This window comes from Gigantopelta aegis, chromosome 10 (assembly GCF_016097555.1).
Source record: "Gigantopelta aegis isolate Gae_Host chromosome 10, Gae_host_genome, whole genome shotgun sequence".
NCBI lineage: Eukaryota > Metazoa > Mollusca > Gastropoda > Neomphalida > Peltospiridae > Gigantopelta > Gigantopelta aegis.
In genome coordinates, this window is record NC_054708.1 from 7,162,837 (window position 1) to 7,178,470 (window position 15,634).

At 40.0% G+C, this 15,634-nt stretch overlaps 1 protein-coding gene across 3 annotated transcripts in view; it reads right to left on the reverse strand.

Annotated features, from left to right (window-relative positions):
* LOC121383117 (zinc finger protein 236-like) overlaps nucleotides 1-15,634 on the reverse strand; it is a 40,150-nt gene that overhangs the window by 5,985 nt on the left and 18,531 nt on the right. For 2 of the 3 annotated variants that reach the window (XR_005959261.1, XM_041512912.1), the window contains exon 4: nucleotides 950-1,305. Coding sequence is in view for 2 of the 3 variants with exons in the window: in XM_041512912.1 (XP_041368846.1) it covers nucleotides 970-1,305 (336 nt within the window). In the remaining variant the exon portion in view is untranslated. Of the gene's footprint in view, nucleotides 1-949; nucleotides 1,306-10,623; nucleotides 12,812-15,634 lie in introns of those variants that run through there. The other variant, XM_041512911.1, reaches the window with a different exon arrangement.

Genomic DNA, 15,634 nt, shown 5'->3' on the forward strand with positions numbered 1-15,634 from the left:
GAACTAATCAGCAATACAAATTACACAATAATTATGTGATCATGTGGTAATTTCTCCTTATAATCTGTCCGTCCATCCGTGACAATACTGAACGTATCAACTGATTTCTAAATGCAATACAATGGCATGATTTGGCATTTATGTTCAGTGCTGGAAGTAAGATGCATATTGCTATTTTACTTTATTCCTTAGTCTCATGATCATCTAGTGTAAGTGTCGGGTACTCGGGTCCGGGTCGAGTTTGACCCTTGAGTACTTGAGCGCAATATTTTAGACTCATGGAGGCCCTAGTTATAATGTAAATATACATGCAGTTATTGGTTAAAAAATGACAACATCAAACAGCTAAGTTTGGCATTAAACTGGAACTCACCATTAATATCCTATGTCATGTACTGGCCCACTTTTCATATCATAGGAATGTAGGCTGACAGCTGGAATGTTTTTAGTTTCTTAGCTAGGATGTTACTAGTATTTAACTTTCAATGATTTTTACTTCATCCTGAAGTTCATATGCTAAAGAAGACATTTCCTTTCTTTAAATGCAAATACTATTTAGAGGAAATACAACTCCATCACTTCCACACATTGTAATCATTAGAAAGTTAACAAAAAAATTTTCTTTCTATAATGACACCACTAGAACACATTGATTTATTAATCATCGGCTATTGGATGTCAAACACTTGGGTTTTTTGTTTGTTTGTTTGTTTGTTGTGTTTAACAACACCACTACATGTTTCCATTAGTAGCAGGGGATCTTTTATATGCACCATCCCACAGACAGAATATCACATACCACAGCCTTTGATACACCAGTCATGGTGCACTGGCTGGATTGAGAAATAGCCTAATTGGACCACTGACAGGAATCGACCCCAGACCGACCGTGTATCAGGCAAGTGCTTTAAAACAAAGAAGGGAAAAAAAAGGAGAAAACACAACACACTTGTTTTAAGATGGTAACCGCTATTGCCTGGAACATGTATGAGTCTTTGCAGTGTGCTTCTCAAGACGTGACATTCTGGAGAAGCCTAACCCACACAGGACACACGTGAAGGGATAGTCATTTCTGTGTATCATCCGAACGTGCTGGTTCTTGGCCGTCTGTGAACTGAACGGAGTGTGGCACTCGTCGCAGTGATATGGTTTGACCATGCTGTGAGTGAACACGTGGCGTTGTAAACGTTGTCTGGTGAGAAACGCCCTCTGGCAGACGCGGCAGATGAACCTGATGTTAGCAGCAGACTGTGCAGTTTGATCGAGGACAGTGGTATTTTCACACATGAAGCTTTCATCTCCAGTCTGCAAAGTACAAAACAAAGAAACATCAAACCTTTATAATGTCATTAATTGGATCTCGCTATGAAACCAAATTGAGGGGCGTGATTAATTGCTGCCCTGACACAGATTGTAGGAAGCTATTTAAGATATTACCATGTTTTTGTTATGATTTTTTATTTCATTTCAACTTATTTTCATGCTTATATTCAATTAAGGTTCAAGCACACTGTCCTGGGCTGTCTGTCGAGGACAGTGGGTTAGTTGGTTAGTGGTTAGTCTTACACCTACCCATTGAGCCCGTAAGAACTTGCTCTGGGTTGGAGCCGGAACCAGGCTGTGAACCCTGTACCTACCAGCCTGTAGTCCGATTGCTTAACCACTGCGTCACTGAGGCCGGTATGTTGATATTATATAAATTTACATGGTAAGGGGAGCTAAAAATGCCGTTCCTTGAATTAATCTCCGGGAACTAATGGTGATAGCTCCCCTAAAATGGTAAGCTCTGCTGAATATTATTGCCAACTTTGTGAAATTGCAAGGATTACAAAACATAGGCATACAGGCTCCCATTTTTATAACGGGGATGGGGTGGGTGGGCAGGCTGCTTTTTACCCAAATTAAACAAAAATGCCCGAATCTGGATAACAATATTCATTCATATTAGCATTACTACCAAACAGCTACATGTATATAGGGTTGTAAACGAAACACTACACATTTTTACATGGATTACAACTAATTTTGAGGGTAGAATTATGGAAAAACATGGTAAAAGGGCTTCAGGTTAGCACATTTTGCGCGAATATCTATAATTTTTGTCCGAATTTAAGGTTTTGCTCCAATATTAGGGGCAGTTGCCTCCCCTGCCCCAAATTCTCGTATGCTTAGGTAACAAAATCCACATAATAATAAATAAATATTTGGTCTAAACATGTACAGGGGCTTCTGTTTCACCAAAATTCATTCTCAGATTAGGTCCAGCAGCAAAGAATCTTTTATACACAGGTTTCCACATACGTAGTACCACATACCATAACAGACTGCTGTTGGGTTAGTACCACATACCATAACAGACTGCTGTTGGGTTAGTACCACATACCGTGACAGACTGCTGTTGGGTTAGTACCACATACCGTGACTGGCTGCTGTTGGGTTAGTACCACATACCATAACAGACTGCTGTTGGGTTAGTACCACATACCGTGACAGACTGCTGTTGGGTTAGTACCACATACCGTGACTGGCTGCTGTTGGGTTAGTACCACATACCGTGACTGGCTGCTGGTGGGTTAGTACCACATACCGTGACAGGCTGCTGTTGGGTTAGTACCACATACCGTGACAGACTGCTGGTGGGTTAGTACCACATACCGTGACAGGCTGCTGTTGGGTTAGTACCACATACCGTGACAGGCTGCTGTTGGGTTAGTACCACATACCGTGACAGACTGCTGTTGGGTTAGTACCACATACCGTGACAGACTGCTGTTGGGTTAGTACCACATACCGTGACTGGCTGCTGTTGGGTTAGTACCACATACCGTGACAGGCTGCTGGTGGGTTAGTACCACATACCGTGACTGGCTGCTGTTGGGTTAGTACCACATACCGTGACAGGCTGCTGGTGGGTTAGTACCACATACCGTGACAGGCTGCTGTTGGGTTAGTACCACATACCGTGACAGGCTGCTGGTGGGTTAGTACCACATACCGTGACAGGCTGCTGTTGGGTTAGTACCACATACCGTGACAGGCTGCTGTTGGGTTAGTACCACATACCGTGACAGGCTGCTGTTGGGTTAGTACCACATACCGTGACAGGCTGCTGTTGGGTTAGTACCACATACCGTGACAGGCTGCTGTTGGGTTAGTACCACATACCGTGACAGACTGCTGTTGGGTTAGTACCACATACCGTGACAGACTGCTGTTGGGTTAGTACCACATACCGTGACAGGCTGCTGTTGGGTTAGTACCACATACCGTGACAGGCTGCTGTTGGGTTAGTACCACATACCGTGACAGGCTGCTGTTGGGTTAGTACCACATACCGTGACAGACTGCTGTTGGGTTAGTACCACATACCGTGACAGACTGCTGTTGGGTTAGCCGTGGTGGGGCACTGGTTGTCATGAGAAAGACCTAAATGTGTCTACATACCGTGAAAGACTGCTGTTGGGTTAGCCGTGGTGGGACGCTGGTTGTCATGAGAAAGACCTAAATGTGTCTACATACCGTGACAGACTGCTGTTGGGTTAGCCGTGGTGGGACACTGGTTGTCATGAGAAAGACCTAAATGTGTCTACATACCGTGACAGACTGCTGTTGGGTTAGCCGTGGTGGGGCACTGGTTGTCATGAGAAAGACCTAAATGTGTCTACATACCGTGACAGACTGCTGTTGGGTTAGCCGTGGTGGGGCACTGGTTGTCATGAGAAAGACCTAAATGTGTCTACATACCGTGACAGACTGCTGTTGGGTTAGCCGTGGTGGGGCACTGGTTGTCATGAGAAAGACCTAAATGTGTCCACATACCGTGACAGACTGCTGTTGGGTTAGCCGTGGTGGGGCACTGGTTGTCATGAGAAAGACCTAAATGTGTCCACATACCGTGACAGACTGCTGTTGGGTTAGCCATGGCGGGGCACTGGTTGTCATGAGAAAGACCTAAATGTGTCTACATACCGTGACAGACTGCTGTTGGGTTAGTACCACATACCGTGACAGACTGCTGTTGGGTTAGCCATGGTGGGGCACTGGTTGTCAGGAGAAAGACATAAATGTGTCTACATACCGTGACAGACTGCTGTTGGGTTAGTACCACATACCGTGACAGGCTGCTGTTGGGTTAGCCGTGGTGGGGCACTGGTTGTCATGAGAAAGACCTAAATGTGTCTACATACCGTGACAGACTGCTGTTGGGTTAGCCGTGGTGGGACACTGGTTGTCATGAGAAAGACCTAAATGTGTCTACATACCGTGACAGACTGCTGTTGGGTTAGCCGTGGTGGGGCACTGGTTGTCATGAGAAAGACCTAAATGTGTCTACATACCGTGACAGACTGCTGTTGGGTTAGCCGTGGTGGGGCACTGGTTGTCATGAGAAAGACCTAAATGTGTCTACATACCGTGATAGACTGCTGTTGGGTTAGCCGTGGTGGGGCACTGGTTGTCATGAGAAAGACCTAAATGTGTCTACATACCGTGACAGACTGCTGTTGGGTTAGCCGTGGTGGGGCACTGGTTGTCATGAGAAAGACCTAAATGTGTCTACATACCGTGACAGACTGCTGTTGGGTTAGCCGTGGTGGGGCACTGGTTGTCATGAGAAAGACCTAAATGTGTCTACATACCGTGACAGACTGCTGTTGGGTTAGTACCACATACCATGACAGACAGCTGTTGGGTTAGCCGTGGTGGGACACTGGTTGTCAGGAGAAAGACCTAAATGTGTCCACATACCGTGACAGACTGCTGTTGGGTTAGCCATGGTGGGGCACTGGTTGTCATGAGAAAGACCTAAATGTGTCTACATACCGTGACAGACTGCTGTTGGGTTAATACCACATACCGTGACAGACAGCTGTTGGGTTAGCCGTGGTGGGACACTGGTTGTCAGGAGAAAGACCTAAATGTGTCCACATACCGTGACAGGCTGCTGTTGGGTTAGCCGTGGTGGGACACTGGTTGTCATGAGAAAGACCTAAATGTGTCCACATACCGTGACAGACTGCTGTTGGGTTAGCCGTGGTGGGACACTGGTTGTCATGAGAAAGACCTAAATGTGTCCACATACCGTGACAGACTGCTGTTGGGTTAGCCGTGGTGGGGCACTGGTTGCCATGAGAAAGACCTAAATGTGTCTACATACCGTGACAGACTGCTGTTGGGTTAGCCGTGGTGGGGCACTGGTTGTCATGAGAAAGACCTAAATGTGTCCACATACCGTGACAGACTGCTGTTGGGTTAGCTGTGGTGGGGCACTGGTTGTCATGAGAAAGACCTAAAGGTGTCTACCACCCAATGGGCACACAGTTATTGTACCGGTATATTTTTAATTGAAAACTTATTTTATTGCATGAAAAACAAAAGGATTGGACACAAGTTTGTCAACTTACTAGGCCCTCTCCTGTATATGGATGTCACCATTAATCAAACTGCAGCAGTCAGTATGGAAAGAAAGAAATGTTTTATTTAACAACGCACTCAACACATTTTATTTATGGTTATATGGCGTCAAACATATGGTTACGGACCACACAGATAATGAAAGAGCAAACCCGATGTCGCCACTTTATGGACTACTCTTTTCGATTGGCAGCAAGGGATCTTTTTATATGCACCATCCTACAGACAGGGTAGTATATACCACGGCCTTTGATATACCAGTCATGGTGCACTGGCCATCAGTATGGTGGCGATTGTGCACTGAAGATCTTTATGGGATACATTCAAACACAGTTTCCAGCCAGTGCTCTACAACTGGTGTAACAAAGGCCGTGGTATGTACTATCCTGTCTTTGGAATGGTGCACATAAAAGATCCCTTGCTGCTAATCGAAAAGAATAGCCCATGAAGTGGCGACAGCGGGTTTCCTCTCTCAATATCTGTGTGGTCCTTTGTGTGATCCTTAACCATAAGACTGATGCCATATAACCATAAATAAAATGTGTTGAGTGTGTCTTTAAATAAAACATTTCCTTCCTTCCTTCAAACACAGTTATAAACAACTAGTCTAATTGTATGCTTTTTTGTATAGGATAGAGATTTCTGACTTTCTGGCAAAGCATGCTAGTCAAATTTAACAGACACAATGTCCAATAGTTAGCATTCACCAACACAATCCAACCACTGCACCACAACTGGTCAAAGGCTGTGGTATGCATGTGCCTGTCTGGGAAAGTGCATATAAAAGATCCCTTGCTGCTAATGGAAAAGTGTAGTGGGTGTCCATTGATGACCAAGTGTCAGAATTACCAAATGTTTCAAATCCAATAGCCGATGCAAAATGAATCAATGTGCTCTAGTGGTGTCATTAAACAAAACAAACTTCTTCACCAACACAAAGGTCAGTCTGTTGGATGCTGTTGTCCACATGGATTTTATCTATGCTAATTCATGTAAATGCAGATTATGGTAATATCGGGACCCTGTATATCATTACTGTAATTTACATACTGAATATAACAGCACCATAAGAACCACTGTATTAGGATTATTTATGCATGCAGATGACACCACATATACAACTTCATACAGAATGCAAACATGGTACGTCATGGTAAAACCACATGAAGAGTACAATGTATTTAATAATCAATACTTGTACAATACTCCTAATGTGTGGTGTTGAATCTGTAATTATTTAGGAGTTGCAAGGAATGGCTCATCATCATCACACATAACCATATTTAATGGAATGCACAATCTGAGTTATATTTTGGCCAACATCTGTCGGTATACATGAATACTACATTTTAACATACACTGTAGTGGTTGCTAAAAAAAAGAATCTGAATAAGTTGTCTTGTAAACTCCTGTGAGAGACCAGACATGAAACTTGTTATGGTATAAGGTTGGGAGCAGTGCTAATTATTTAAATACACTTAAACTGAGAAGATAGACAGAGAGACATACAAACTTACATATACTGAGAAGACAGACACACAGACATATATTATATTATGTAAATTATAAATAGTGACTTCTAAAAATGCATGTTTAATACTTTTGCAGTCTTGATTTGTGTACGTGTTGACTTTATTTCATCTTAATTAATTTCTCTGAAGCTATGCCCCTGCGTGGTGCAGGGGTGTAACATTCTCTCTGAGAATGGCCAATACAGCACAAAATTTAAGTTTTGAGTAAAATTCAGTATCCGTAAAATTCTGTGATATTTGTGTTTTTGCACAGTTCTTTACACTGTTTTTGTTTAAGTCTTGAATTTTTATATTGACATTGATCATCACTTTATTTATTTGCATTATCATAGTTTGACACCCAATAGCCGATGTATTTTTCGTGCTGGGGTGTCGTTAAACATTCATTCATTCTAAGCTATGTGCGTACTTGAGTAAAATTAAATTTTATTCTGCTCTATTCTGATGAAATATACGGAGCACAAAAGCTGATAACATTCACTGTCCATTGTCACAAGCTTCAAAATTCAAGTTATTATAAGTCTCAGAGATTTTAATTGTTCTATGTACCGTATATATGAGGGTATAAAAAGTTCTTACTGGCAGTAGCAACTAGGAACTTTGCTATTAGCTTAGTTTGTAGAAAATTAGTCAGTTTTGTTTAATGATACAAGTAAAGCACATTGAGTTATTAATCATCAACTATTGAATGTCAAACTTGGTAATTCTGACGTATGCTAGTAGTCTTGGGAGTGGAAACCCAATGCAATTTTCCATTAGTAACCAGGGATCTTTTATATGAATTATCCCAGACAGGATAGTACATACCACAGCCTTATTTGTGTGAAAGTTCATTTTAGTTTTCCCAAAACTGAAGTTATTGTGATAGTTTCTTTTTGCTTTGTTGTTTCCTAGGTTAAAGTTATGGCATTTAATGTTTTAAATTTTTTGTATAAACCTATCGTTTCCAAGTGTAAGTAGGCCTATGTGATAATTTAGTTGATAGTAATAGAAGCACATGCTAATTCCTGTTTGATCTTTACTTTTGGACAGCCATATTATTATTACTATTACAATACCTTGCTCAATGAAAGACCAAAAGATTTTATTTTGTTTAACAACACCACTAGAGCACAATGATTCATTATTAGCTATTGGATGTCAAACAGTTGGTAATTCTGACTCGTAGTCATCAGAGGAAACCCGCACCATTTTTCCAGTATTAGCATGGCATCTTTTATATGCACTTCCCCACAGACGGGAAAGCATGTATCACAGCCTTTGATATACCAGTTGTGGTGCACTGGTTGGAAAGCTAAAAAAGCCCAAAGGGCCCACCAACTGGGATCGATCAGGGACTGGCCACACATCAAGCGAGCACTGTACCACTGAGCTACATCCCAATCTCACACAGACAAGATACCACATACCATGGCCTTTGATATACCAGTTGTGGTGCACTGGCTGGAATGGATCCACCGAGGTGGTTCAATCCTGCGACGCAAGCATCTCAGACGAGCACTCAGCCGACCAAGCTAAATCCCAACCCAATAAAAGACAAAGACCAACAACAAAAGTTCTACCAATGTATTCTAGAACAGCAGTTTAAAGAGACTGTAACACTTAATATTACAACACGGGTACAGATATTGATGACATTCACTCAGTAAGTGTAAGGTACTCCCCTAGATGAAAGTGAACACTGGTCAGCAATCAACAACTGTGTAATAAATTCTATATTCTAACAGAACATGTACCAATGAAACCATGCATGCACACGAAAAGAAACTTTTCAACATGAATAAATAAATGTAGAGTAAAACATCTAATTTTTTCAGTCCTTTTTTTTAAAAATCAGTACAGAATTGAACCTCTCTAAACCGGATTCCTCTTAAAACCAGACATTTTATTTGGTCCCGAGAGTATCCGGTTTAGAGGGGTTTCTTGGTTTCTCTGTGGAGAAGAAAATAAAAAGTTTGTTTTGTTTAACGATACCACTAAAGCACATTGATTTATTAATCATTGGCTATTGGATGTCAAACATTTGGTAATTCCGACATGTAGTCTTAGAGATAAAACCCGCTACATTTTTCCATTAGTAGCAAGGCATCTTTTATATATGCACCATCCCACCGACAGTATAGCACATACCACGACCTTTGATATACCAGTTGTGGTACACTGGCTGGAACGAGAAATAGCCCAATGGGCCCACCATCAGGGATTGATCCTAGACCGACCGCGCATCAAGCGAGCGCTGTACAACTGAATGTGAAGAACAGACACATATAATTTAATTAATCAACAGCCAGGGAATAAACACCATGACACTTTGTTTAATCTCATCTTTAACACAGCTATTATCATTAGTTACTTAAAATAATATTATTAGTTACTTAAAACACATGATTTATAGTATTAACACATTGGACAAAAGATAATATAGACACTAGCTGCAGCACATACACACAAAGATATCCTTGATTTATGAAAGTTTTGTCTGACAGAAATAACACCTTTTATATTTCAATTAAGAATTTTACTGGAAACTATTTTAAAGTTTTATGATTAAGAATGAAAAGTAAAAAGAAAGACATTTTCTATTTAACTACACATTCAACACATTTTAGTTACGGTTATATGGCATCAGACATATGGTTAAAGACCATAGAGAAAATTAGAGAGGAAATCCCCATTCCTTGATCTACTATTTTTTATTAGCAGCAAGGGATCTTTTATACACATCATCTCACAGACAGGATGGTACAGTTAAACCTGCCTAAATTGGTCGCTGAACAAACCGGAATAATGTCAAAACTGGCCAACTTTCATGGTCCCATTTTTTCTCAATTCTAAAATGCAACCCTATGAACACTTGATCCAGTATAAATCGGATAAATAATAGGTCCCATGTGATCCGATTTGGAAAGGTTTCAATGTACATACCACAGTCTTTGTTACATCAGTTGTGGAGCAATGGCTGTAACAAGAAATAGCCCAATGGGCCCACTGACGGGTTACATCAATTGTAGAGCAATGGCTGCAACAAGAAATAGCCCAATCATGAATGGGCCCACCGACGGGTTACATCAGTTGTAGAGCAATGGCTGTAACAAGAAATAGCCCAATGGGCCCACTGACGGGTTACATCAATTGTGGAGCACTGGCTGTAACAAGAAATAGCCCAATGGGCCCACCGACAGGTTACATCAGTTGTAGAGCAATGGCTGTAACAAGAAATAGCCCAATGGGCCCACTGACAGGTTACATCAATTGTGGAGCACTGGCTGGAATGAGAAATAGCCCAATGAGCCCACCGACAGGATCGATACTAGACAGACAGTGCATCAGGCTAACGATTTCCCACTAGATTTCACTCTTTAGCAAAATGTTCCTTGCAGTAAAATTAATATTTTAGACCAGAGATTACTGAGGCAAGTGGACTGCTCCCAAAGCAATGGTGAAGGATGCGATATAATCTACGAATGCCCAAAACATGCACAGTGACTACAAACACATCTGTTTTTGTGGGTCCCCTGCGCGTGCTGTAACCTCACCGTGGAGCAGGGGTGTAACATTCTCTATGAGAATGGCCAATACAGCACAAATTGAAATTTTGAGTAAAAGTCAGTATCTATCTGTGATATTTGTATTTTTGCACAGTTCTTTACACTGTTTTTATTTAAATCTTGAATTTTTATATTGATGTTGATCATCACCTTATTTGTTTGCATTACCATAGTTTGACACCCAATAGCCAATGTATTTTTCGTGCTGGGGTGTCGTTAAACATTCATTCATTCATTGCTTTTGTGGAATGATGTAGCTTAGTAGTAGAGCACCTGCACGAGGTGTGATTGGTCATGATCCATAATATGTACTGTCCTGTCTATGTATAAGTGAATATAAAAGATCCCTGTTTTAAAAAAAAATACTAATAGCAACCTGAAACAACCAGAAACACTGGATTTGTTGAAATTAATCATTGAAGTAAAGTTAAAGTTTGTTTTGTTTAACAACACCACTAGAGCACATTGATTACTTTATATCAGCTATTGGATGTCAACATTTGGTAATTTTGACATATAAGTCTTACAGAGGAAACCTGTTACATTTTTCTATAAGTAGCAAGGGATCTTTTATATGCACTTTCCCACAGACAGGAAAGCACATACCATGGCCTTTGACCAATTGTGATGAAGGCTTAGTGGCTGGAATGTGAAAAAACCCAATCAGTTGAATGGATCCACCGAGGTGGTTTGATCCTGTGACGCAAGCATCTCAGGTGAGCTCTCAACTTCATTTAAGACAGACGTTCTATGTAATGTGTAAGTTAAAGGTAAAAACAAGCTGTCTGTATAACTGAGAATATTTTACACTTCCTAATAACTAAAGTCCCTGCCTTTAAGATATATTAATAACTAGAGTCCCTGCCTTTAAGATATATTAATAACTAGAGTCCCTGCCTTTAAGATATATTAATAACTAAAGTCCCTGCCTTTAAGATATATTAATAACTAGAGTCCCTGCCTTTAAGATATATTAATAACTAGAGTCCCTGCCTTTAAAATATATTAATAACTAGCGTCCCTGCCTTTAAGATATATTAATAACTAGAGTCCCTGCCTTTAAGATATATTACATTGAGGAGGTCAATGACACATTCAAACGTCTCGACAACACCAATTCCTGAAAATATGCATTCTTTTATTTCATGTCCAGCGATCTCAACACACTAAAGAGGACACTGACGTTCAAAGAGATTTAAGGAACTCCAGCAGCAGAAAACATGTACAGTACATACAACTCCTTTATACTTCTTGTTGAGACAGCTCACAAAATAAAGAGGACATCAGCATTCAGAGAGATTTACAGAGACAAAATAAAACAGTTTTTGTACTTTTCTTGTTCAATGAGCTTAAAACACTAAAGAGACCAACAACATCTAAAAAGATTCACAGTAGCTAAACCCATGTAAGGCTTCACTGTGTTTTGTTTTAAAGAGGACATCTGACATTCAAAGATGTTTACGAAATTCCAGAAACAATATAGTGCCTCTCTGTTTTGTTTTAAAGAGGACCTATGTAATGTTTCACTATGTGTTATCCTAAAGAGGACTTAACATTCGAAGATGTTTATGAAACTCCAGTCACTCAAATAATATAGTGCATCTCTATGTCTTGTCTTGTTCTAATGAGAACAAATGACATTCAAAGATGTTTACCAAACTCCAATAGCTAAGACAAAATAGGACTTTTCTATGTCTTGTCTTAACAAGGACACTTGACATTCAAAGATGATTACGAAACTCCAATAGCTAAAACTATGTTTCACTACGTCTAATCCTAAAGAGGACAATTTACATTCAAAGATGTTTATGAAACTAATACATGTAGCTAAACCCATGTAATGCTTCTCTATGTCTTGTTTTAAAGAGGACATTTGGCATTAAAACATGTTTACAAAACTCCAATAGCTAAACACATGTTAGACTTCACCATCTCGTGTCCTAAAGTGGACAAATGACATTTATGAAACTCCAATAGCTAAAATCATGTAGCTTGTCCCTGTTTGGTCTCCAGTGAGCTGACCATGTGGTTGTCATCGATATCCCAAGACATGGTCATGACCTGAGTGTTCTGGTGCCGATACTTGAGGTGTTGCGTCATCGCTGTCTTCGAGGAGAACTTGGCACCGCACACTTCACACGAGTATGGCTTCAGTGGACTGTGAACGGCCTGGTGTCTCTTCATGCTCTGTCGGTTGTAGAAGGTTTTTGAGCATAGGGGGCACTTAACCGTGTCTCTGGGTTTGTGGCGACACTTGTGAAATAACAGACCTGCTTCAGACAAACACTTCATGCCACAAGTCGTACACTGTAGTTGGTTCTGAAAACGAGAAGTAATTATGGTTAAGCAATAAGCATAGCAACAGTGTATTTCATTACGTACATTTGTTTGTTTGCAAATAACACTCATTTCCATTCACTCATTTCATTCATTCCATTTCATTCATTCATTCACTCATTTCATTCATTCACTCATTCCATTTCATTCATTCACTCACTCATTTCATTCATTCATCATTCAACCATTCCAAAAACAAGTACATGTACAGTGTGAACATCACAGATGTACAGAACGACCCCAAAACCTTGATATTTATGGAGCAGATTGCCGTTACATATTGGTAAATGGACTGTGCTTATTATGCAGAAGGAACATTTATGCAGTATCCTTACAAATAAATCTGCTACACGTAGTTCAGTCCTGATCAAACGGGTGGATTGTAGCCCAGTGGTAGAGTACTCGCCTCATTTGCTATGGGTCTTAGGATCAATCACCCTTTTATAATGTCCAAAAGTCATTATGGTTTGCACTATAACTGCAGGCTTCGAAATTCACGACGGCTCCACGGCATTTGCCGTACTGCCTTGTGCCTTTGCCGTGATGCCTAAAAAATACCAGTTACTTTACGGCTATGAATAACCGTGCCCTTTTCATTACCTGCCGTGGTGCCCCTTTTGTGTATGTTTTTTTTTTTTTTACTTGTATAACCCTAACTTTTATTTTAAAACATTAAACATGCACGAATTCGACGTTCCTCGGTAGTGTTTGTATACAGTTTCTTGGTCATGTATTATAATTGCACATCGAACGTAGCAAATGATAAATTACGGTTGAAACGTACAGCGTTACGGGAAAAAAAAACCCACCGTAAATTGCTGAAAGTTTTAACGTCATACATTTACGGAAAAAAACGTAAATAACCGAAAAAGAATCCCGGGGCAATTTTTTTCTTTCTTTCAAAATAGGCTAAACCATGCCTAGAAGAAAAAGAAGACCAAAGAAGACAAAAATTGCCAAAACGTTTTCATTCTATAAAAAATGTTTTTTGCTATTAATTTCAGTTTTGTTTGACGTAACAAGAAAAGTAAAAGTGTATTGGAAATAACAAAACAATACTAATTTTGTGTGCAATTTACAAATCAATCGGCTTAGAAATTAATAACTTGTAGTAAATTTCATAGTAATAAAAAAGGCGTTCCCTGTGGGACGGACTTATAGTTGTAATGTTTATTAGCTTATTGAACGGACCTATGCTAAAATCACCCAAATTAATTTATTCCCAATTAACTGAAACACTGAAATAAATGTGAACTGTTTAATGTTTGTGGTTATTCTTGTGGTTTATTTAATTATTACCCATGCTCAGCAGTTGATAGGCCTATACATCACTGGCGTAGAAAGCGGGGAAGGGGGTACTTTGTAGCAGCATCGATGGTTTATATATTAATTTTATACGTGTGTCTGTGTGCCCAACCACCCCACTTTTTTGTATCTTCCTACAGGCTACACCCGTGTATATCAACAAATTCTGGGTACTAGGCCTAAGCAGTAGCCAACAACGAAAATTGTACCACGTCTTCTTCAAATGACCTTCACCTTTGCATGCAAAAAAACCCGCGATGACTTGTAGTCTGTGCATGTGGTATTGAGAAATCCTTGATTGTTTTGTTGAGATCGCACGTTGTTGTTTTTGGAAAATAAACCTACAATGTATGAGATGACTGGAGTTACGATAATACCGTTTTACGATATATTTTCCTCTGTAGGCCTACAGACTAGTAGTACAGTATGTAGCAGTTTGTAATAAAAGCCGTTTAATCACCACACACGTTACCGTACTGTCATGCGATCTCGTGTGTCACCAATTACCGTGGTACCTAATAAGAGCACGTGTTAATGATTCCGATTTCAAACAAATTAGTTATGCTCATATCCATTCAACGTCCAGGCATGTCTAGTCTGGGTCCAGTCTCTAAGGGATGGTCCATAAATGTCAATGGTTTTCATAATCCTAACAGTGTTAGGATTGGGTTTGACCCCCTCCCCCCCCCCCCCTCCCCATCCCTAATCCTAACATAAAAACATTGATATAATGTGTACGAAACATTGACCTTCGATGGACTGATGTTTTACCTGAAAAGCAATCCAAACATGGCTTTTACCCCCTCCCCCCCTTCCGAACACTGTTCGGATTGTGAAGCACATCGATATTTATGGACCGTCCCTAACGCCAGTGATTGGGTCCAGGGCACGGCGTAAGAAGGAGCCAAAAAGTGGGGTGGGGTGTATAAAAACCATCGCTACTGCCCCCCCCCCCCCACGTACACACCCCTCAACCTCCATTTAACACACACACACACACATTAAAAATAATCGATAAATGCTGAAAACATACTTAAGAAAATCGGCCATGGTGTCCTCCGACAATGTTTACGTTTTAGTGGATACGGTGCCATGATACCATGACAGAATGGGATTTCCCTCCACATTTTTTATTCTATAATTAAATGGGTCATTTGGTTAATCTTGTTATTACAATCATGTTTGTTGGAGAAAAAGTTTAAATTAGGGTGGATTTTTTTTATTATTGTTAAATATAGAATTTAGAACAAAAATAATATAAAGATTAAATTTTTAAAAACCTAAATGATTTGGTTTGAACATTATTTATTTAATTATTTGTATTTCAAATAATTTAACACTGAACATTTCATCCATTTTCCTAAAGCTTTGATTGTATTGTTCTGAAACGTAATACACATATTCTCTTGGTAGTCTCCACAAAATAATAAAGATGTCTAAACTTGTAAAAACGTTGTTTTTTTTTTTTTTTTTTTTTTTTTTTAAATTAATGAGATTATG